General features: G+C 46.4%; 1 protein-coding gene across 8 annotated transcripts in view; it reads left to right on the top strand.

Moving 5' to 3' along the window:
- Window positions 1–25,039, top strand: part of LRRC34 (leucine rich repeat containing 34) — a 397,826-nt gene that overhangs the window by 150,988 nt on the left and 221,799 nt on the right. For all 8 annotated transcript variants that reach the window (XM_069618532.1, XM_069618536.1, XM_069618535.1 and 5 more), the window contains one exon: window positions 21,470–21,585. In XM_069618532.1, the coding sequence (XP_069474633.1) occupies window positions 21,470–21,585 (116 nt within the window). The remainder of the gene's footprint in view (window positions 1–21,469; window positions 21,586–25,039) is intronic.

Below are 25,039 nucleotides of genomic sequence, written 5' to 3'. Positions count from 1 at the left end.
TGCTTCCTGCGCACAATGCCTTTTTTAAATGCTGCACGGGCCCCAGTTATGTTTAGCTTTGTGGATAGAGGATTCTTCAGAATAATTAGCAGAGAGGTATTCATTTTTGCACATTCTCAATTAAACCGCCTAGAGTGCGGACTGACCCTCCTTTTGCCCTCACCCAGAGTAAATGCGGCCGAAAGGTTGGACAGAAGTAACAAAAAGTCTGCCCGATAGTCTCCTGTTCCATAAACCCACAGAGTAGTCTTTCCGAAATCTGCCAGTTATTTCTAACAATAACACCCTGCACACACTGGGGATCCACTGATTGCCATTTCACCCTGCTGTGCAGAGCAGTGGAAGGCACTTCCTGAGAAGCAGCAGAGCCTGCAGTGGGCAGACTACATTGACGTCTCATTTCGAGCCAGATGGGGAAATGATCACTGCCTAGGTCGTCAAGTATTCTGAACCCACTGATACGGCTCCCAAACTTTATTGGAACCCAAAAATAATCAATAGTCGAACGTCCCAGTGTGGAAAAAAAAAAAAGTAAAATTCCCCAGGATGTCCTCTATAAAACGACCATTAACTCAACACAATCCCCACCCAAAGACCCAAAGAGGAGCCTCCCAAGTCTAATCCCATCCCTACAAGTTCGAGCATCTTTCATTACAGGAGGCAGCACACCAGCCTAATCGTCTTCGACTAGATTGAACAAAATGGTGCCTGCTTCACTTCCCAATTTAGCATTAAAGTCCCCTCCTAAAACGAGGAATACCTCATTCAAGGCCGCCCAGCTCACTAAACCCTCCATTGCAAGTGTCAGGGTGGAAAGGCACTTTTTACCAAATTGGGCATGCAGGTTGTTATAAAAAGTACCCACCAGCATGCAAGTGGCATAAAGAAAATCCAATAGTGGCCATTAGGCAGCCCAGCTTACATCATGGGCCTAAAGAGAAAGGAAATTTAAAAAAGGTGGGGCCAGAGAGTGTGATAAACGCTGTCTGGATGAAGACACAGCGCTGTGTATCTGCGGTGCAGTATCAGTTTTTTCCCGTAACATAAAGGGTTCTAGTACTGCAGGCGGCGGACTAGTGTTTCTGGCAGTCGCAGACGTGCCAGTAGCCACGCCCCCCGACACGCTCAATGCATATCCGGATACTCGGGATGCAGTTCATTGCGTTGCTACTCTCCCTCGAGACCAGCTACGCTCCGTAAGTTCGAATACCTTTTCCTAGCCACTTTATAGCCCTTCGTTTCTTCAGTCTAGGGTTTCATTTACATTCGGCTTCTGGTTTTTGTCTTGATCTCTATTTCAGCGCCCTGCTTGGGAACCACGGAACCAAGCTTCTTTACTTTCATCTCCCCGGCATAGAGGAAAAGCTTTCTTTGTTAACAGATGCATGCCTTTGTGGTACGTTCTATTGTCATCAGCCGATCCCGTTCTCTATTCTCTTGGCTCTAGAAATACTGTTGTAATAACGAGCGGATCATCCATCCCTGTCTTATTTTAGGCAAAAGCATAGACACTACCTCAAGGGATTTATCCCACGTAGCCTCCTCTTCAGACAAACCTCCGGAACAGATTGCTCCACACCTTCCTTCTCGGAGGGTAAGATTCCCCAATAGTTCCTCTGTAGTTCTGGGTAGCTCTCTTCCATCCGGTACCTAACTCTCTGTTCATCCTTACAGCCCTTTGGCCGACCTCTAGTAGCACCCTCTATCTCACTTTGGGGTCCACTGCTTCCATCGTTCGGAGCTCATTGTTTCAGAAGTCTGGGTAAGCCACGCATCCCATTACTACTTCCCTCTCTCTCATCCTCTTGTGCTAGTGCTTTTTCTGTGGTTCTTATTTTCTCTTTTGTGTTGTACCTAACCCATAATAGCCTGTACTGATCCCGAGAAGTACCCATACAACATTGAGAGAAATGACATCCCGACCAAACCCAGGGAGATGTTAACAGGATACCTCTAACTCTAGCAGCTCTGCTCTGCAAAGGGTGTTTTCCCCCTATGGGGGTTTTTCCCTGGAGGTCTCATCGCCGGCTGGACATTTCAGTTCCGGTCTACGGAGGGATTTCTAGGTATTCCCTCACTCCCATCATATTCTGAGGAGAGTACTCCGAGAGAAGGAATAAGGTAGGTGTTTCCTATTTTATGCCTGAGCCATGTCAAGACGTTTGTATTAACAATCATTACAGAGAGAGAGAGACAGAGGATCTGACACTACAGTTTGCTTAAAAGGGGAGAACTGCATTTTATTGCATAAAATGGACAGCGTACATCGCACAACAGCCATCCCCTTCTAGCCATGCTAAAACGATTTTGGTGGGATAAGCACAACTAAAGTTATAAGTTATTAATGAAAATGTGATTGGGGCCTTGTCTTGATTACCAGAGATGCATAAGTTTATAAAAGCATGCCAATCATAATTAATAGGATGCCTGTAAAGCGGCATATTTTTCACTGATATGGTTCCTGAGTAAATGAGGAAAACCCGTATCTCTGCACAGGAATGGCGTGAGGAGTCCAAACTAGTCTCACCTGATTCGCCTTAAAATATAGTTCTCAGAAATGTATTCATACATGTAAAGTTTTGGGAATTAAGGGTACTTGCCAAAAACATGACCGAGCCCATCTGTCAAAGTGGGATGATGAAGCTCCCTCCTCCCACAGCTAACCCAAAGCACTCCCCATCACCTTTGTCCTATCAATACACAGATGGGAGGGGGGTAGTGAAGACTAGTGAATCCCTTTCGCAGGAATCATGACAAGTTAGTAATGTCATTTGCCCTATAAATGAGCCAGTCTGCATCAGAGCAGGGTTCTTCCACTAATTCCAAGAGGTGACCTGCTGCCAAAATCTGGCGAGAAACATCCCAATAGAGAGAGGCCTAATCTTGCAGTGGAGACAGGAGCCAGGAGACATAGAAACTGAGTGGGACCCCTTGAAGGAAAGAGAGGAGATCCTTGACGGACCCCCTTGCTGTCCCAGCGGTGTGTTCTGATGCTCAGTCCAGACCTCTCCTGTAAGTAGAACTACCACCAAAGCCCTAGATTGTATACACTCTATATTTTACAGCATTGTGTTAGCTATTTCCCCTTTGAAAAAAACCCTGTTTGCCTGTGTAGATCCTTAGCATATTTATCAAAGTAAATCAGTTAATTCCCCTATTGAATTCACAGGGTCTGTATTGTTGGCTTTCGAAACTAACATTCTGATGTTTGTTAATCTGCTTAGAATCACATGCTGTGCATAGGTCCGACATCCAGTGGTCACTGCGGAGTATTGCATTTTGTTTTTCGTAGTCGAAAAGGGGACGTCGACAAGGCGTGTCTGTAACACTATCCCTATAGTGACGTGCGTTGTACCCATAATCCCTCACGCGTCGAGGTCCTTCAGATTGTTTTTTTCCGCCCAGCTTCTGGTCGCCTTACGCGGAGCTCCTAGAGAGATATTGCAAATACTTACTATCGGACCTCGGTCCTTAATTATACTTATTATATTGTTAAAGATCCCTCCCCTCGACGTTAGCTGTGAAGCTGTTTCTCCGCAGAACAAGTTTTCGACGGAGGGGAAGAGACGGAGGAGACGTGGCCTGGCCTCGCCGGCCAACATACAGTAGGGAGAGTGGGGGTTCAAACTTTTATCTTCTCTTTGAGAATGTCTTTCTTTCGAAGGGATTGTGTCCTCTGACGTATTCCTCATCTTAGATATATCCTTCCAGCTCTGCTGGCCTCGGAAACATTTTTCTCTAGAGGGCGCTGCGCGTCGACGTCCCTCGAGTCGATGTCCTTCGACAGCTGCCGTATCGACGCTCGACGTCATCCTGCCTATAAAGGCCGCGCGCAGCGTCCGTTGCTCAGTTCCGTTTTTCCGCGCTTACTCGGTGCCTCGGAATACCGTTGCTCAGTTCTTAGTCAGATTAATCCTATTTACCTCGAGTTATTCGATCCGTACTCGATGGCTTCCTCGTCGGAACCGACAACTCCTCGATCCGGCTTCAAAAAATGTCGAGATTGTGGGAAAAAGATGTCGTTGACCGATCCTCACAGAAATTGTCTGTGGTGCTTGGGAGCTGAACACCATTGTTCGGAATGCGAGGACTGTATGTCCATGACAGCTAAGGCCCTGAAGGAGCGTAGGGGGAAGCTGGAGAAAGGTAAGACTTTTAAAGCTTCTTCTTCGTCGACGAAGTCGAGACATTCGTCTCCTCGTCACCATTCGCGCTCCAGGTCTCGGAGTGGGTCTCATCACTCCTCGAGATCGAAGCACTCGAAGAGGAGACGTCGAAGATCCCCTTCTCCGTCTTCCTCTTCCTCTGTTTCGCCAAAAAGAATCCCTTGCCCCACGAAACATAGTTCCCGGGCTGAATGGGAGGAATTCCGAAAAAATATGATGAGCGTCTTCGAGAAAGTGTCCTCGACCCCCTCGAAGACTGCCGAGAGCGATGCTCTGGTCGAAAGACCCGAAGGTCAAAAACGCCGCGAGGCGCAGTACCCGGCAAAAGAAACCTCTCGAGCGCGTCTCGAACCCTCGAGCAGGACTATGACCTCCAAACCTTCCTCGAAGGTTCCGTCGACGCCGTCGACGAAGGTTCCGTCGAGGTCGATGTCTTCGACGCCGTTGTCGAAGGGACCTTCGACACACGGGTCTGTCGACTCGACGCCGGCCTCGACACCGGCGTCGACGCCAAGAAAAGTCACGGTGACCACACATCCAGTGACTATCCCCAGGCCCTCGACGTCGATATTGTCGAGTAGAATTCCAATTCTGTCGAGGTCCTCGAGGCCTCCACCTCTGTTTTCGACGCCACGCTCGAAGCCTTCGGCGTCGGCGTCGACGACATCGACGTTTTCGAGGCCAATAATGACAAGTTCGGCACCCTCTGCCTTGGAAATGGGATTTACTCCCTTTATGAGTTCAGAACAATTGAGAACTATATCCTCAATTTTAGAAGAGGGTGATTTGTCTGAACAAGACACATTTGAGTTACAGGGACCTGTAACCCCAGTTAGAGAGGAATTTTCCTCTGAAGAGTGCAGATTAAAGGATCTTCATGATTCTTTACATGAGGCAAGTGGATTAGACACTTCCCCTGAGGTGGATTTTGCTAAGCCAGAACCGGGGGAGCATGCTGAAACCCCCTACAGAGCCTTAATGGCCAGGATTACAGAGTTCATGGGGTGGTCTGCACCTTCACAATCTTTCCAGCAAGATGACCTCACGGATATTCTTGACAAAGGCCCACAAGAGGATCCGGTGGTGCCCTTTCATAAAGCTCTTCAGAGAAAGATCATGACAAACTGGGAAACCCCAGATGTAATACCAGCAGTAAATAAAAAACTGTCTGCAAAGTACAGGGTATCTTCCACAGACCCAGAGTTTTTGTCTAAACATCCATCCCCAGAAAGTCTGGTGGTACAAGCAGCATCCTCTACCGATGTCAAGACGGCTTATCCTACAGTCCCACAGGACAGGGACGATAAAAAATATGATGCTATGGCAAAGAAAGTCTTTTCAGCATGTAGCATGGCGTTAAAGTCGGTTAATGCTACGTGCACCCTTGCTAGGTTCAGCCATACACTTTGGGAGTGTGCTTCTACAGCGGCTGACTGCATCCCGGAGGGAGAAGAAAGGGATGCGTTCCTGAATATTATACAGGACGGTAAAGACGCTATGTGCGAATCCCTCCAGACGGGCATTGATTCGGCTGACAGTATCAGCAGAGCAATGGCGGCAAGTACATCAACCAGGAGATTCGCTTGGTTGAGAAAGTCGGGTTTTGCCCCAGATGTGCAAGCCAGGCTCTTGGACATGCCATTCGATGGCTCTTCTTTGTTCGGGAAAAAGGCGGATGACAGTTTAGAGAAACTGCAAACTTCAAAAGCTGCAGCAAAATCCCTAGGAGCTGCAATCCGTCAGACTCCTTTTCGTCCCACAGGAACCTCTGCGAGGGGCAAGTCCTTTCGCTTCTACTCCGCATTCGGAAGAGGTAGAGGATGACCGGCTCAAAGGGGTCAAAGAAGAACTACCCGAGGTGGACGGGTAGATATTCTAAAGCCGCAGCAACAGCAGGTGCCTCTTTACCATCGGCATCTGCATCAGCCGCCCCAAAACCACTCTGAGGACTCCCCTCACAGGACACCTGTAGGAGGCAGGTTGACTCAACATCTGACGGTATGGCAGGCTATCACGTCAGATGCTTGGGCATTGGAAACAGTCGCCCAAGGTTACTGCCTGCCTTTCCTACGTATACCTCAGTCATCCACCAGGGATCAGCTCTCAGAAAGCTCCAGATCCGCTCCTCTTGCAGGAAATTTTGGACCTGCTAGAGAAAGGTGCCATAGAACCGGTACCTGTAGCGGAGAGGAACAAGGGCTGGTACTCCCCTTACTTTCTCATTCCGAAGAAAGACTGAGGACTGAGACCCATCTTGGACTTGCGAGAATTGAACAAATTCCTCAGGAAAGACAAATTCAAGATGGTCACTCTTTCTCAGATCCTCCAGGCCCTTCAGTTTCAGGACTGGTTGGTATCTCTGGACCTTCAGGACGCTTATTTCCATGTGCCTATCCATCTCAAACACAGGAAATACCTGAGGTTCGCAATTGGCAACTCTCACTATCAATTTCGAGTACTGCCATTTGGGCTGACCTCCGCCCCGAGGGTCTTCACCAAGTTAATGTCGGTAGTGGCTGCAAGTCTAAGGAGGGAAGGGATTCACGTCTACCCCTACCTGGACGATTGGCTGATCAGGGCTGTTTCTCCGGAGCAAGCTCAGATCCAGCTAAATCACGTGTGCTACTCCCTTCACAAACTGGGCTTCTCCCTCAATTTAAAGAAGTCTCAAATGATACCATCGCAGAGACTCCAGTTCATAGGAGCGATCCTGGATACTTCCCTGGGAAAAGCCTCGCCACCAGAGGTGAGGGCTCAAGATATTCTACAGATGGTTACCAAGTTCCAACATGCCCAACGTCTCCCAGCCTTCGACTTTTTGAGGTTGCTAGGCCTCATGGCATCCTGCATTTTCCTTGTGCCAGAGGCTCGCCTGAGAATGAGATCCCTCCAGTGGGCACTGAGGACTCAGTGGTCACAATTCTCAGGGAGAATGACAGATCTTCTTCAGGTTCCCGGCAGGGTGGCTCGAGACCTTCAGTGGTGGGCCTGTCAGGAGAACATTCTGAAAGGAGAACAGTTTTGGCAACCCTGGCCGGAGATAACAGTAGTCACGGATGCCTCACTCACGGGGTGGGGAGCCCACGCCAACGACTTGACCATCAGCGGTCGTTGGTCTCCATCGGAGTCCAGACTACACATCAACCTGTTAGAGCTGAGAGCCATCAGACTTGCGTTGAAGGCTTTCCTGCCAGCTGTACAAGGGAAGAACGTCCTGATAATGATGGACAACACGGTGGCCATGCATTACCTCAACAAAAGAGGAGACGTAGGATCACTACCCCTGTGCAGAGAGGCGATGCAGCTCTAGTTTTGGGCAATCCAAGAAGGAATCTCTCTTTCGGCAGTTCACCTAGCCGGAGAGAAGAACTTGACAGCGGACGCTCTGAGCAGGCAGAACACAGTCTCCCACGAGTGGGAGCTAGCTCAGGAAGTCCTTCAAGAGATCTTCGCCCTTTGGGGAACCCCTCAGGTAGATCTGTTCGCCACCAGCCTAAACAGGAAATGCGACCTGTTCTGCTCAAGGGAATTTCCTCCGAGAGGAGCTCTGGGAGACGCGTTCATAGTGGGCTGGGAGTTTCCGCTTCTGTACGCGTTCCCACCGGTCCCTGTCATTCCTCAAATGATCAGGAGGTTGAGAAGATTCCGGCGAACCATGATCCTAATTGCCCCGGATTGGGCCAGGAGAACGTGGTACCCGGACCTTCTAGACTTGTCCATCTGCCCTCCAATTCGACTTCCTCTCAGAGAGAACCTACTCTTACAGAAGGGAGGTCAGGTTCTCCATCCAGACATCAAAACCCTCAACCTTCACGCTTGGCTTCTGAACGGCTGAGGTACAAGAATTGGGACCTCCCTGATGATGTTATGGAGGTGTTGCTTTCGGCAAGGAGGCCAGCAACAAAGTCTTTATACCGCTGCCGTTGGAACAGATTTTGCAGCTGGTGTAGAGAACAGAATATCGACCCATTTTCATGTGGTACACCAATTGTTTTGTCCTTCCTACTATATTTGGCAAATTCAGGCCTTCAAGTTGGCACCATTAAGGGCTATCTCGCAGCGCTATCTATCTTTAAGCGTACTGCGGAAGAACCATCCTATTTCAAATTACCCTTGGTAATACAGTTTCTAAAGGGGTTAACCAATGTTTATCCCCCAAGACCATTCCAAGTTCCCCTATGGGATTTAAACTTAGTACTAACTTTCCTGATGGGTACACCTTTCGAACCTCTCCATTCTTGTTCGTTAAGATTCCTTACCCTTAAAACTGTTTTATTAATAGCACTTACATCTGCTAGAAGGGTGAGCGAATTACAAGCTCTTTCTTGTAAACCCCCTCATACAATCTTTCACAAAGACAAAGTTGTCCTGCAAGTGATGCCTAATTTCCTCCCAAAGGTAGTTTCTGAATTCCATATCTCTCAGAAGATTACCCTACCATCTTCTATCCTCCTCCTCACCCGGGGAAAGAGGAAGAGAGGTTACACAGACTAGACCCTAGGAGGGTTTTAAGTTTTTACATTAGTAGACTAGCCAGGATAAGACAGGCAGACCAGCTGTTTGTAGGTTACGCAGGTCACAAGCTGGGGTTACCAATAACTAAGCAGTCCATTTCCAGATGGATCATTCTAGCCATTCTGGAATGTTATAAACTGGCAGGGAAAGAGCCCCCTCAAAACCTTAGGGCTCATTCGACCAGAGGTATTGCAGCTTCATCGGCCCTCAAAAGAGGCGTGCCGGTTAAAGACATATGTGCGGCCGCTACATGGTTGTCTGTCCATACCTTTACACGTTTTTACAATCTGGATTCCTCCTCTAGTCAAGAGACTAGGTTTGGAAGGGCTGTACTGCATTCTATTCATCAATAGAAGACAGCGTGAAGTCAGTACTCCCTCCTCCGAATATAGAATACTGCTATGGGAGCCTATCTAAGATGAGGAATACGTCGGAGGACACAATCCCTTCGAAGAACAAGTTACTTCTTACCTTGTAACGTTCTTTCGACGGGATGTTCCTCCGACGTATTCCTCATCGACCCTCCCATCCATCCCCGCAGTTCTTCTTCCCTTGTTGTTGCAGCTTACGCTCCTTCAGGGTGATTAGTCTGGTCCAGACAGTAATACTGTGGGCTACAAAACGGAACTGAGCAACGGACGCTGCGCGCGGCCTTTATAGGCAGGATGACGTCGAGCGTCGATACGGCGGCTGTCGAAGGACATCGACTCGAGGGACGTCGACGCGCAGCGCCCTCTAGAGAAAAAATTTTCCGAGGCCAGCAGAGCTGGAAGGATATATCTAAGATGAGGAATACGTCGGAGGAACATCCCGTCGAAAGAACGTTACAAGGTAAGAAGTAACTTGTTCTTCTCCCCTATCTTTCCCTTGGGGTTGTTATCACCAGTTATTATTGCCTCAGCTATGGAGAGGACACCTTTTAAGTTTTGCCCACGCTGTAGGGGCAAATACACTTGGAAGGACAAACACAAGCTCTGTAATCGTTGCTTGCCCCTCGATCATAAGGAGGACAGCTGCGCGGCCTGTAAGCTCTTGAAACCAAGAACTCTTAAAGAACGCAAAGTTCAGAGGTGGGCGGAATACGCTATGTCGACGTCAGTTTCCTCACCCGCCGCCGCTGCTACAGAAAGTGACGAGGAGGGTGATAACTCGACGTCCGTTACGGAAGTCATTAACCCCCAGAAGGAGCGCTCGCACTCCTCGACGTCCGTCCCCGGCCCCGACGGGCTCGGCTCACGCCCTGCTCATGGGGATGAACACCCCGGCTACAGGGACGCACACAGACCCCATAGGCCTAAGCACACAACCCACGGCTCTTCTTCGTCAAAGACGAAGGATCCATCAGCGCCGAAGGGGACGCAGGGCACTCCGGCGTCTACCTCAGACCGTAAGGGTCTCAAGCCCCACCCGCAAACGCAGTCGCGACCAGCGATTTGGCTTTCATCAAACACGGGCGCTACCCTAAAATCATCCGACGTAACGCTCCATAGAGCGGCCGTCGAGGAACAACGCGTAACGCAGGCAACGTCGACACCAGAGTCCTCTACTGACAACCTCGTTGTCGAGAGCCTGGCGAGAATTGTTTTCGAAGACACACGTAAGCGGACGACGAAACAAACGTCGAATACCGCACAAAAAGCTATAGAAACGCTGAAAAAGCATAAGAGTAGCCAGGAACTGCCCCTTTCATCTAAGGGCACTTCGGAACTACCGGAGGGCTTTTCAGATGGCGACGGAAACCTTTCTTCGACGTTGTGGGAGCGTTCTAAGTGTTTTGAAGGTGAAAACACTGATTTCCCCCCTCTAGACTATTCAGGGGTCCCCCATGAGACCCTTGAAAGACTCCATTCTTGTATGGAGAAAATGGAAAGGTTTTTGGGAAACCAAAACCCACCCACACCCAGAAGACTAAGAGAATGGCCCCAGGATGACCCTAGGGTCAAAATGCCTAGGCTGTTTCCCCTTCTACAGAATTATATGACCTCACTGAAGAGGAGCAATACCTCCAGGAAGATGATGAGTGTTTGGGTGGAGAGGAAGAACATGAGGAAGAGGGGTTTGAAGAAGATCCTTACACTAGTGCAGGAGCTTTCAAAGAAGATACAGCTACCTCGCAGCCCTGCCAATCCCCATCAGTGCAGCCTTGGCAATCCCCATCAGTGCACTCAGACCCTGATGTCTTTCACCCTTCTCCTCCCAAGGATTCACCTATTGGAAACACCTCTCCCATAGATGACCAACCTTCACTTAATGCACTATTGCGCAAGGCAGCAGCGCATTTTGAAATAGACACAGGGGAGACTCTTCCTGACATAGACTTTGTAAAGAAAGTTATTAAAGAAAAAGCCCCTGTTAGTCAGTCTATTCCGCTCCTGGCTTCTATAAAGAGAAGAATAACTCCTTCCCTTTCCAATCCTGCCTTAGTCAGAGGGGTCAACCCTCGGATAGAAAAGCTCTTCAGCCCTTCGCCCTCTGACCCGTTGTACATCAGAGGCCATTCTATTCCGGACTCCCTCGTAGTTACCAATACAAGGAAAAGAGCAGGGGTACCACTATCCACTAGTGAGGCACCACCTGACAAAGAGGGCAAAAAGCTCTATGCACTTGGGAAGAGAATCACGACGTCCGCCGCCTTTTCAACTAGGATTGCAAATAACAATTCCCTACTAGCTAGCTACGCAGATGCACAGTGGAGCAATCTGCGCAGCGAAGCAGAGGACGCACCAGAACCCCTGCGTTCACGCCTGTTAGCTACAATCTCAGAAGGAACTCTTGTAAACCAGGGCATCGTAAAGAACTCCTTAGATGCCGCAGAGACGGCTGGCCATTCCCTGGTTCAGGGAACACTTCTCAAACACCATGTCTGGCTGCGCAATTCGGGATTTAAGCCGGAAACCCAGGCTTCCCTGATAAATAAGCCTATAGAAGAAACACATCTATTTGGGAAAGCAGTTGATGTGGCCCTAGAACATGCGAAGAAAGAGTTTGATACCATCAAAATTCTTGACCAAATGTCTAGGCCCCCTAACAGACGCGGCTATGGCAATAGACGCTCCTTTCGTGGCCAACGCCAGCAGCAAAACCAACAGCAATTTTACTCTGCTACCAACTGGCCCTCTAACTAGGGTAACAACACCCAGTTCAGTCAAAGAGGCCAACGCCGTGGCAGGGGAAGAGGTTGCGGCTCCAGTCCCAAAGGTTCCACGCCCAATACCAACAAATGACCCGAAGATTCGGGTCCCCTCCCATGCATCACCGGTCGGGGGCCGGCTAACATCGTTCCTTTCAGCATGGGAGGGAATATCGTCAGACCGCTGGGTATTATCCACCATAGCCCACGGATACTGCATCGAATTCAACGGTTCCCCGAAGTACATACCCCCACGGAACCGACGCATGACACCGGAACACCTCACCATTCTTCTACAAGAAGTAAAAGAGCTACTGAAAAAAGAAGCTATAGAGGCTGTCCCCCTATCTCAGGTAACAGAAGGTATTTATTCAGTGTACTTCCTTGTACCCAAAAAGGACTTAACCATGTGCCCTGTATTAGATCTGCGCCCAGCGAACAAGTTTGTCAAACCCCAAAAGTTTCGTATGGTGACCTTGCAGGAAGTAATCCCACTGTTATCACAGGGGGATTACATGACAACACTGGACATGAAAGATGCATACTTTCATATTTTAATGTTGCCAGCGCACAGAAAATACCTCAGGTTCAAGATGGAGAACAAACACTACCAGTTCAGAGTACTACCCTTCGGGATAGCATCTGCACCAAGGGTATTCACGAAAGTACTGGCAGTGGCAGCGGCCCACCTGCACAGGTTATCCATCCCGGTATACCCTTACCTCGACGACTGGCTCATAACAGGGCATTCTTACGAAACATGCTTCTCCAATACCCAAAAGACTGTAGACCTTTTGTTCCAACTGGGCTTCTCCATCAACGAAAAGAAGTCCAGCTTAGACCCCAGCCAAATCAAACAATTCCTAGGGGCTCTAATTCGAACAAAGGACGGCCTCGTCTTCCACTCCAACGAGAGGGTCAGAAACATGCTGTTTCAGATCCCCCATTATGTGGCAGGTCGAGAGGTGACGGTACGCAAAGCAATGCGCTTGCTAGGAATGATGGCGTCATGTATTTATTTGGTACCTCACGCGCGCCTGCGCATGCGCCCAATGCAAGAGTGTCTCAACAGCCAGTGGTGTTAGGCCAGCGGACAATGGGACGATCTAGTGGTGGTCTCGCAGGCCTTGGTTCTCTCGCTACGGTGGTGGACAAAAGAAAACCTGTTATTAGGGAAAACTTTTGCCACACCCGCAGTGGAAGCCACTCTAACCACAGACGCATCCCTTACAGGATGGGGGGGCTCACCTATCCCATCACACTGCTCACGGAGCGTGGACTCCGAGCTTAGCATCCAAGCATATAAACCTGCTGGAACTTCTAGCGGTGTTCAAAGCACTGAAAGCCTTTCAGGAACACCTACAAGGAAAGACGGTGATGATCCTCACAGACAGCACCACAGCCATGTACTACCTCAACAAGCAAGGGGGCACTCACTCTCCAGGACTGTCCAAGCTGTCCCAGAACATCTGGAAGTGGGCTCTCAAACACAACATGTTCCTACTATCACAACATGTACCAGGGGAACTCAATCTGCTAGCAGACAAACTCAGCAGAGACTTCCCCCTGCCCGTAGAGTACGAATGGCGGTTACAAGAAGACATCGTCTTCGACGTCTTCACACAGTGGGGTTTCCCAGAAATAGACCTGTTCGCAACTCTGGAAAACTCTCAATGCCAAGATTACGCCTCCAGGTACCCCCAGAACCAGTCCAAGGGGAACGGTCTATCGATTCCATGGTCAGGGAAATTTGTTTACGCTTTTCCCCCCCCCCGACTCCCCTTCTCAACAAGATAGTGCACAAGATGCACCAGGAACAAGTTGCCATGATACTGGTGGCCCCTACGTGGGCCCGACAGCCATGGTTCGCTCACTTGTTGGAGATGTCTCTATCTCCTCCAGTGAAACTGCCCTGCCCGTACAACATGCTGTCACAAGACAGGGGCAGGACACTGCACCCATGCCCTCAGACCATGAATTTAGCAGCCTGGCTCCTGAGGTCATAGAATTTGGACATTTACAACTTCCACAGAGATGCATGGACATCCTCAGAGAGGCCAGAAAGCCTAACACTCGTCACTGCTATTCTAGCAAATGGAAAAGATTTGTCATCTGGTGTAGAGGGAAGAGTATCAACCCAGTTGACTGCTCTCCCACACAAATTATTCTGTACCTGACCCATTTACTGGACTCGGGTCTAGTATTCAATTCTATTAAAGTACACCTGGCAGCGCTTTCTGCTTACACCACTTCACAACTCAAAGTATCGTGGTGGAAGATCCCAGTAATCAAAGCCTTCATGGAAGGGGTAAAGAGAATACACCCTCCAATAGCAAACCCAGCTCCCGGCTGGGATCTAAATGTGGTACTCACCAGGCTCATGGGGTCACCCTTTGAACCCATGCACAAGGCAACTCTTAAAGGTCTCACTCTTAAGACTGCTTTCCTAATAGCTATTACCTCCATTAGGAGAGTAAGTGAACTACAGGCCCTTTCGGTTTTAGACCCCTTTGTAACAGTTCACAAGGATAAAGTGGTTCTACGCACACACCCAAGGTTCGCACCGAAATTCATCTCCAAATTCCATGTCAACCAGTCTATAGAACTACCAACGTTCTTTCAAAATCCTTCAAATCTAGGAGAAAAAAGCCTGCATACACTTGATGTGCGCAGAGCTGTCATGTTTTACATGGAAAGAACTAGTCCACTGAGAAAGACTAATCAGTTCTTTGTCTCGGTGGCAGCAGGAAGAGAAGGAGATGCAGTTTCAAAGTCCACTATATCTAGATGGATTGTACAATGCATCACTCTCTGTTACACTCTTGCTAAGAGAGAACTACCCTTCAAGCCAAGAGCACACTCTACTCGAGGCACTGGGGCATCCATAGCATTCATTGCAAATGTTCCCCTTTAGTCCATCTGCAAAGCGGCAACCTGGAGTTCTGTACACACCTTTACAAAACACTACTGTCTAGATGCCCACTCTAGATCTGATTCCCAGGTGGGACAAGCAGTATTAAGACATCTTTTCTCTACTGTTCCTTCTCACAACCCACCTCCAACTCCAGGTACTGCTCGCTAGTTAATGCCAGCATGTGATTCTAAGCAGATTAACAAACATCAGAAGACAATGCATTACTTACCGTAAAAGCATTTCTGATGGTTGTATCTGCTTAGATTCACATGCGCCCACCCTTCCTCCCCGCTCGGATGGAAGGAACATAGACATCCTTTTCTATATCTCTCTTTTTTGTACTCTCACGTCTAGAAGGCTCCCTCAGGGCAGAAAAATGCAAACAGAGGGACCTCGACGCGTGATGGATTATGGGTACAACGCACGTCACTATAGGGATAGTGTTACAGACACGCCTTGTCGACGTCCCCTTTTCGACTACGAAAAACAAAATGCAATACTCCGCAGTGACCACTGGATGTCGGACCTATGCACAGCATGTGAATCTAAGCAGATACAACCCTCAGAAATGCTTTTACGGTAAGTAATGCATTGTCATCTTTTCCCAGTGCGTTTTAAACCGGTATAGCCATAAAGATTTGCCAAAAGAATTAACCCCACATCCCTGTTCCACGTGTGTGCACAGGGTGAAAAAACGAAATTCCCCATTGATCCCCTTCATTGTAAATCAGAAGTGGGAACCCTAGTAGTGCCGGTGAATATGCAAGGTGCAAACCGAATTTGCTGTGTCTACCAATTGTGCTCTGTAAAACGAATTTCCTATTTGCATTTTCTGTCTTGCATTGCATCTGATTCCAACCCAAAACCGATTTTCCCATTCTCTGCTGACTAAAACCCCGAATCCCTAACTGTCATTGTTAGGTATGGCAAAACGAATTTTCCCATTTGCATTTGTCTCATTCACATTGTTGATGCGCTCAACACACCAACACCGATATTCGCATTGTGCTCTAACCAAAACCCTAAAGCCCTACATGTCATTGTTAGGTGTGGCAAAATGAATGTCCATTGCTTTTCTTCCTTTCATATTGTTTCTGTGAGTAATACTAAAAATCAGTTTTTCCCATTGTGTTCCCACTCCCTGCCATTCAAAAGAGTCAAGCCTAATTGATGTTTGGAGGGTGAGAGTTGCTGGGAGAAAAGCATAACCCTGTTTGAAATCACTGTGTGTTGAATTGTTCGTTCCTTCTATTAGTGGGTGATACAAAAGGAAACTCTGCACATGTTAGTGCCCTTACGGGAAGTTATTTTGTTTTTGTGTTGCGACAACATTGGCGGTTGATGTAATCTATTTGTGACATTTGGCTCAATAAATTAATTAATAAATATATTCTTAATACACACCGGCCTTGTTCCTAGTCCATTGTGGCACCGGGTATTTGTTGAGGTTGTGTGCAAGACGGGTTGGAGGCCTTACCACATTAGACTCTTTACAAAAAAAAAAAAAAAACTTTATTTGGGTGTGACCATGTAATAAACCGTGACACCATCAACTTTGCTGGGAAACTTATCACCACCAAGCAGGAGTCCAGTCTTCCAGCATCTTTATCATACCAATCTTTAAGAGACCTGAATTCCAACTTCAGTTCCAAACAAGTTGTGTTTGAGCCTGATAGGGGATCAGCAACTCCACGATTCGTAAAACAGAATTCCGTCTGCGGGATGACCGTTTGTTGTTCTGGCAGTCAGGGATCCAGGGATTCAGGGTGGGTACTGCCACAGTCCCTGATCATTGTAGAAATGCTCAGAAGCTCACTAAAATGACAGCCCATTCCCCGCATTCCGGGGCTATCATCGTAGCCTGGCAAGCACCCTATTGGGACTGAATGACAAACATCCTGTGTGCAGTTACAGTCAACACTGCCCCCCTCCCAAAACTCCCTATTCAGGAAGCCTGTGTCTGTTGGCCGGAGTAGAGGACTGGGCTCTGGTGGTTTACTTATGGCCTGCTCGGTCCGTCTCGGAAATCAATTCTCTGCATAATATTGGTCAATGGAGCATTTGAGTGCCTCCAAAGATGCTCTGGATGCACAGTCAACGTTGACACTTCTGTTGAGTGTGGCCATCGGCCATTGCCAGCTCTGGGAATGTGCTCCAGCACTTTCAGTCAACCCAGCTACCTCAAAATATGAGCCCAGGATCTTAAAGTGAAAAGATGATAAAGAAGCTGTTTTCCTTTGCAAAATAGAGGAGTACATTGGATTGAAACCAAGAATGTTATTTCGAGAGATGGAGGAAAATCACTAAGGGACTCTATGAGCAGACCATGTGCAAGGATATATTTCCCAAAGATTAGGAGATACAAGAACATTTATGGATGTCAAATATTCGACAATTAAAAGGGCATGAATTTAATATGGGATAGAATGAGGAGCAACTGAACCCCGTATAATTGTTTAATTGAATCAAATGGTGTTTACATCACTGTCAAAATTGAGAAATGCATGGTCTTGCAACACGTGATGGGGAACTCGCAAACAAGGGCTATTCATTAAGTATGGAGCTAAGATAATGGTTTACCTACACTCCCTCGAATGTCCTGAGACAGTGCAGACTGGCAAGGTCAGTCTTCAAACAGAAGACACTGGCATTAGGTCTACCGATGAGAGACGGAAACAGAGGAAAGCTGACGTATCTTCAAGCACTTCGGATTCATTTGTATGTACGTGCTGCTAGCAAGCTGAATATCCAAGGTTGGATTTGAGTTGCCAACCAATTAGAAAAGCCTGCCATGCAATCTTACATACAATTTTGCATAGTATTATTCTGCTGCCGCATGTTCTGCTATGATGAGTGTATGATACCACGTGTATAGAATTAGCTCAGGGCGTGTCCTACAGTTAAGGGGATGCCAATGAGAAACTAATATTTATGCGTTCTATATGTAGACATGTTCCCCTAATCCAATCCCACCCCTCGATAGGTTTTACAATTTGCCACGTAGGTGACACATATAGCATTATATAAACTGAGTATAATCGAAAAGATATTGTGATTCCTGCATGAATCAATTTGATGAGTGTTTATTCACCCTTCTTTACTTCGTTAATTTTACCATCCCCTTTGAGTCTGTACGGTTATTTGGTCTGAGATATTTTATTGGTAATTCCTTGCAGCACACAGATGCTTCAAGGTGCTAGAGCACAATAGGATTTTGTCAGCATTATTGTGACTAAAGTGGGAGATAGAGGCAGGGGATGATGGTAGAGTAGGCAGAGCGTAGAATGTAGGAGGAAGGAGTGTGAGGAAGGTCAGGAGAGAGTTTCTAATTTTGCAAATGTTTGCAGCACAGTTTTCAGCTAGGCTATTAGCTGTGAGAGTGGAGTTGATAGTCCTAGGTTTACAAGGAGTGAGGAGTGAATTTAGGATGCCCTGTAGCCAGCGAGGATGGTTGGAATGAGAGTCAATGAGGGTGCAGTAGAAATCTGTTGTCGCTCTATGAAGAGATAACTTGAGTGTTCAGGGCAGAGAGGTAGAGTTCCAGGTTCACAAGCAAATGGGTACACCTCCATTTGTGCAGCAGTCGATGCATGTATGTGCAGAGACAGCGTATGAATGGAGTGACCCATGGTTGAGGGTGCTTTGACTTAGGGGTGAAAGTTAGCAGTGGGAAGTGAGAGGAGAATGAGTCATATAGTAGTGATTGGAAGCTGGATAAGGCAGCGTTGGGGGAAGAGGCAACAGGTGTGACGAAGGAGAGAGTGAAATGTAGGTCCGAGAGAAAGGGAGAAATGGCATAAGGTTTACATTTCCTTTTAGTAATAGGTGAAGCAAGTGGCGAAGAGAGGTCAGAGGATGGAAAGGAGATGTTGGTGGAAACTATGGAGTGATCAGATAAGGTTGGTGTGACAGTAGTATTAGTGGCTGAGGGAGAGGAGGAGATGAATAGGATATCAAAAGAGTTACCCCCCAGTGTGGCTAGGTAGGATATGGATAAAGTGGAGAGCATGGTCACAAAGAAAGGACTGAAGTTCAGATTTCTGAGATGTGGTTGGAGAGGGAAAGTTAGTCACCTGAGAGAATGAGGTGGTGTTTAGTGGAATGAGAATCAAGGAGTTGCCCAAGTTCATCAATGAATGGTCCAGTGGAACCAGGAGGGCGATAGATGGAGATGATGTGAACCGAGTGAGGAGGAGCAATTGTAGAGATTGTGCATTGAAAAGAAGTAGGAGAGGATGGGGCATTGGAGATTTGTGAGGCATGGAAGCAGGAAGAGGAGGTGTCTGACATCGCCACCTATGCCAGTACGACAAAGAGAGTGAATGAAGGATATTTTGGAGTCATGTAGGGTGGCCAGGGTGGCAGTGTCAGATGAAGAAATCCAGGTTTCAGAGATAGCAAGGAGTTCTAGGGGAGGAGAACTGTCATGAAAGTAGTCAGTGATAAAGGAGCATTTGTTGCATACAGATGGAGCATTCCAGAGTGCAATGTTCAGTTGATGCGGTAAGGAAGAGTAGAGAGGTTGAGTCTCAGAGGAAGAGAAGCGAGGTAGATAGGTGTTAGTTAGGGGAGAAATGGTTAGCTCATATGCCTTTGTTTTTTGGAAGTGGTGCAAGAGAGATGGAGTAGTGGGAGTTTCGAGATGTGAGTTTTATGAAAGAGATAGGAAAGGAAGTTGTATCATGATTGGAGAAAGCATAAGGAGAGGTGAGAAGGAAGAGCAGCAGGAACGGCAGGAGCAAATGCATATTAGGTGGGTACTGCAGTATGGAGAGAGAGAAAAGTAATTAGCAAGCTAGCAGTACTCACTGGTGCAGCAGGGAGAAAGGGAAAAGCAAGGGCTCATGGGTGAAGATGCCAAGAAACTGGTCAACAGTTGGTCTTCACCCTTCACTGTTCCACCCTTAATTGGTACGCCTCTGGCTGGGTGGCCTTAGGGAGTTCAAAAGTGATGACACCTGCTCTCATCACCTGATCGCCTAGTCCATTAGTGGTTTGTCCCTGGTGTTGCTGCGATTAGGCAATTTCTTTTTTATTGGTGTTCCCAGAGGAGTCTCTTGTGGCCTTTAGCTGGGCAAATCAGGCATTCCTTTGATTGAAAGTGTCTGAGTATTTCATTGTGGAGTCTAAGAGATCTGACACTCCAATTCTTAAAACGTCCCCAGTACATGTTTGATGATATTGTTGGGAAAAGTCTTGTTATTCAGAGATGACCATGTGATGCATCCACTTGCCATTTTCTGTCAAGGTGGCAGGGACTTTCTTAGGGCCCTTATCTTAAGTGTCTGACTCACCGCTTGAGAGTTGAAGTCTGTACGGACTGAATTGGACAGAGATTTGGGAATAGATGGATAGCAGATTGGGAATAGATGGATACCCGTATGCAAAGTAAAAAAGGTGTGTATTTATACTCTTTCAGAAATTCAGGCTGTCCTGATGCAGAGGGAGGGCATTGGGGAGGGCTGCTCCTGGGCTCTGCCCCCCCTCCCCCAAGTAATTCCAGCAGGCACATATCAGAGACATGTGCAGCCCCTCCAGTGCAAGGGAGAATTCATTAGTCAGGGGCCCTCAGATTGGTGCAAGGCATGTGTGGCATGGTAATGGCAGTGGCGCCTTGATATATTTTAAAGGACACCCTCTTTTTATGTTATGAGCATGCAGTCCATTGAGGGCATTTTTGGGCTGTGGACTGATGATCATGTGCATGAAGAAGTAATGCATGCTTTGGGAAGTTGAAAAGGTGAGACTCAGCCAAGAATTTCATCCTCACTGGGAGGCTTGCATCTCTCCGAGTTGAGTAATTTTAACTGTTCTTCGATAGATGGAAAATATTTTAAAGAATTGGATGCATGGGAATTGTTCTCTCCAGTCCTATCCGCTTCTATAGTCAGAAGATACGAATTTAAAGGGGTACTTAAAACAACACAGATGCACATTTTTCATATGCCAAGACAGGTGCAATGGAAAGAAACTGAGGGGATATGATCACTTCTGTGTCCTTTTGAGTTTTAACGTTAAAGCTTGGCAATGTGATTCAGCCCCCAGGTCAAATATGCTACAAGTCTTTGATCACCAATAGACTGGCAAATCAATTACACCCATACCTTATTCAGGGCAATACTGCATTCGATTCAGCTAGTTACACCACTGGTCACTTTTAAGATTCAGGGTACAATACAAGATAATTTGACTGCTGTACATAAACCAAAGGTTCATTCAAGGACATTTTTGAGCGGATTCCAAACAGACTTGATGCAATTTGTGCCTTCACTCTGCCATTAGCAAAAGTATTATGAAGCATTATTTCAAAATGGAAATCAAGATCTCCTGATCAATAAAGCGTTCAAAGACTAGACTATTATGCAGAAAATGAAATGTATAGCCCTTCTTTCTTCTAAACATTTATTGTAAATGCTTTTAATTGAACCAATACTTTTAATAAAACACACTTCCTACCCATTTCACAAATAGCTATTTTAAAGCCTCTTTTCAATGCTTTGCCATATTGGAACGGGTAGGGGCATTTGCAGTGTGAACTTCGAAATTTGTGAGTGACACAATTTCAGGTAAGATAGATTTCACGCAATAAAGAGTTTCAGAATGCTAGCAATGTTTTGCCTTTTCAAGTAAAATGTTTTAATATAATATTATCTACCTTAATCTGTCCTTCCCCCTTCACACAGACACTTGGAATTCTGCAGTGGTAAGGGATTTTTATGAAAACATGTTTTTCAATTTCAACAGGTCATCATCTATTATTAAGATCGCCGGAAATAACCGATTGATGCCGGTAAAGAGGGTTACAGATAATGATACCATGGTTCTTGCCAAAGTCCTAGCTAACAATACATTTGTAAAAGGTAAGCTTTTTGTTCTGATCAACAGAACCCCTTTTTCTCTTGTTCATGAGGCAGGATAAATTCCTTTAAACACAGACACACACACATATCCCACTGCTTCATGTTAGGTAGATTTATGTGGTAACGGCCGAAGATTTTCAGATTATCATTCTAAAGAATAATTCTATTAAAACATATTTTTTGTCCAAATAGTTCTAAATGGCAACTAATTCAAATACTAATAGGGTGAAGAACATCTATGCTACAGAGAATTATTAATGTTAGCAGGGCCCCTTGAAGAAGGCCACAGGGCTGACTTGTGGGTTTGTGATTGAACTGCCTCTCTCCAGCTTAATCTTTTCTCCTGGGTTGAAGCCTGAAATGCTTGCTATCTGGCATGCTGTTTTGAGTGGAGGATCTGTTTTTGATGCATCAGTGATTGTTACACCCTGGGTGCGCTCGTGAATGGTTTGCAAATGAGCAACAGCTGAAGAGGAGGCAGCGTCAGAACCGTCCCATAAAACCCCCCACCAAGCAATGACTTGTCCAGGGTGAATTACCAGGAAATTGTTCCAAAAGGGCACTATTGAGACGATATGCCTGAGGCGGTGGGCTGACCCTGACGGTAATGGCGGCTGCCCAAGTTAAGGGCTCGGCTTGGTGGTGTATTACCAACAAGGCCCGCCGCCGAGGGGCATATTGCCATTAGCACCCATGTAGTTCCCTATATGGGTGCTAATTATTAATTTTAAAAAAAGAAGAAACGTACCTTTTCTGCCCGGCCCAGCACCATGCAGTGCTGCTGTAAGCCTTAGTCTGTTTTCAATGTTGATTACTATGACCTCATCAGCATGAAAGCGGACTGAGGGAACAGCAGCACTGCGCAGCACTGCACAGCGTCGGGCTGGGCCATGCAGGAAAGGTATGTTTCTTTTTTTCTTTTTAAATAAAAAAAACCCACCATTAGCCCCTGTATAGAAAACTACACGGGTGCTTAGGTGAGATGGAGCAGGGAAGGGGCGCTGGCAACCAAGGATGCTCGGAACGCAGGCTTGTTCCATAGAGTACCGTCCGCATTCTGAGTCTACTGATTGGACAGCACCCCCTCCCAGGGTGCTAATGGGGAACATTTAGCATTGAAGGGTTCAAAGGGGATTCCTACTGGCTACTGGTCATTTCCTTCTTTCTTTTATAGTTTTTGTCTAGGGTTCATGCTGCCCCAAGAACACCTCAGGGCATTTTCCTTAGAAGAGAATTGCAGGTTAAAGAACACTAACACTGAAATAATGTGCTTAGCACTGTAGATATCCTAGTCTTTAAAAGCCATTGTGTTTGTTAAAAGACCAATACAATTGTTTGAAATTACAGGTTAGAAAACAGATATCTGATTATAGTATTGGATATATTTTTCGTTGCTCAATGTCCTTGTGTGATTTTCAAATGAAAACCTAAATCATTTTTATTTGTTGCATTTTTATCCATATGTTAGTCTCCAAAATCATCTCATGCAATGTATCGATTTGTAAAGATTGTGCAGGCATGTGTTTTGCACATAAGACAATAACTAATCCATAAACCAAGAATCATTTTACCAGTTTTTGCGAATGACTTACCTGGAGTGTGCAGCTATCTTGCAGCATCTTCTTTGCAAGCAGCGAAGGGAGCACTTTCTTTATACTTGTATTTCCACTTTGTTTCTCATGTACGGTCGATGGAAGTAATCTCATAAATGTCAAAGACTAGAACAGCACTTTTAAGGCCATGTCCTTATTATAGTTGACATTTATACATATACTAGCTGATATACCCAGCGTTGCCCGGGATTTTCTTTTCTTATAGGCACTGTTTGTCAGACATACCTTAAGGTAGCTTTAAGCTTTTTGGAAAGGTTCCATAAGAAAGGTGAAAAGAAAGATTTGCTACATTTTTCAATAATTTTTCATTTTAAAAATGTTTTCTCATAAGGACTAAACAACACAATGTATTGTTCTTCTTAAAAACTCATTCTGAAACTTATAACTGTATGTGTGAAGAACATGGAGATTTCTGAGCAGCATGATAGGTGACATGATGCCGACGGTGCCAACCTCCATGGACCTAAAGTTCAATATTAATAAAGTACATGTTCATTGTAAGGCTTTTTTATAAGCAACATCTTTTGTTTCTCTTCCCGGTAAACACTGTCGCTTCAATTACATTGGGCAGCAATTTTTTAACACACAGCCTTGTGCCATTACACCGCTTAGATGGGTCGTGATTGCGAAGCAGCATGATGGGTGACCCAACTGTCAATCGAAGCTGATGTGGTGGCATTCCCGGGGGTTGAGTGAGTTCAGGAATTCTGTTAGATAGTTTACAGCTTCATCGGCATTCACCACCGTATCGATTGAGTTGTACTCTGTAACTGTGCCCGGAAGCATATCCTGAATCTGATCCTAGGGCCTGGACCTCGAGTTTTGTTCCTCGTGTCGGTACCGGTCCTTCTACGACCGCATTGATGATTCGCTAATTTCAGGCAACCAAATGTCATGTAGCTAGTAATGTCCGCAGGGTCTTAACAGGTAACTATGTACAATCTGGTGCAGATTGGTGAAACAGTGTGGAATTGTTAAGCAACAATGCTTCGCCAAGCCACAAACCCACAAACACATTTTGACTTTTGCTGAAATCCTGGGAAAGGGGTGGGGTGTCTCATGTAGATAGTAATGTCCGGAGGGTCCTAACAGGTGACTGAGCACACTCTGGTGCACTTTGGTGAAACAGTGTGGAATTGTATAGGGATCATACGCGAAGCCACAAACCCACACCCAAAATTGCACTTTTGCTGAAATCAGGGGAAAGGGATGAGGCGTCCAAGTGTCACGTAGCCAGTAATGTCCGGAGGGTGCTAACAGGTGACTGCAACATTTAGTGCAGATTGGTGAAACAGTGTGGAATTGCATAAGGAACATACACGAAGCCACAAACCCACATTTTCACTTGTATATATATATATATATATAGATAGATTTCAGAGGATATCCTATATCATACTCTTCTTGTGACAAATATTTTATCAATGCTTATTATAGAAATACAAAAATCTCAGAGTTTACGCCAATAATTGTACTTCAAATGGATTGTGTCCTCCCACATATTCCTCATCTTATGATATCTTCCAGCTGCTTGGGAAAAAGGTTTTTGGCAGAGGGTGCTGTGCGTCAATGCAGTTGACTAATGTCCCTCAAGGGCTTCCATTCCGGAGTCAGTATATAAAGCTGGTTCCAGTTCTGTTTCTCCGCAATAGCTAACGCTTCAAAGAATTACAGTGCGTTTCAACCTGCCACAGCCCCATATGGGCATCTAGACCACCTTTGGGGTGGAGGTTAGGCTGTGGCATGGAGGGTATGATGGAAATCATGACACCATATGTTCTTTGAAAATGTCATTTAACTTGTCATATCATTAATTAGTCATCTGTTCTTCTGTACCAAGC

This window comes from Ambystoma mexicanum, chromosome 10, assembly GCF_040938575.1.
Source record: "Ambystoma mexicanum isolate Mex_15411 chromosome 10, UKY_AmexF1_1, whole genome shotgun sequence".
In the NCBI taxonomy this organism is placed as follows: Eukaryota; Metazoa; Chordata; class Amphibia; order Caudata; family Ambystomatidae; genus Ambystoma; species Ambystoma mexicanum.
The sequence above is the reverse complement of the archived record's forward strand: the minus strand, read 5'-3'. Positions and strand labels throughout refer to the sequence as shown.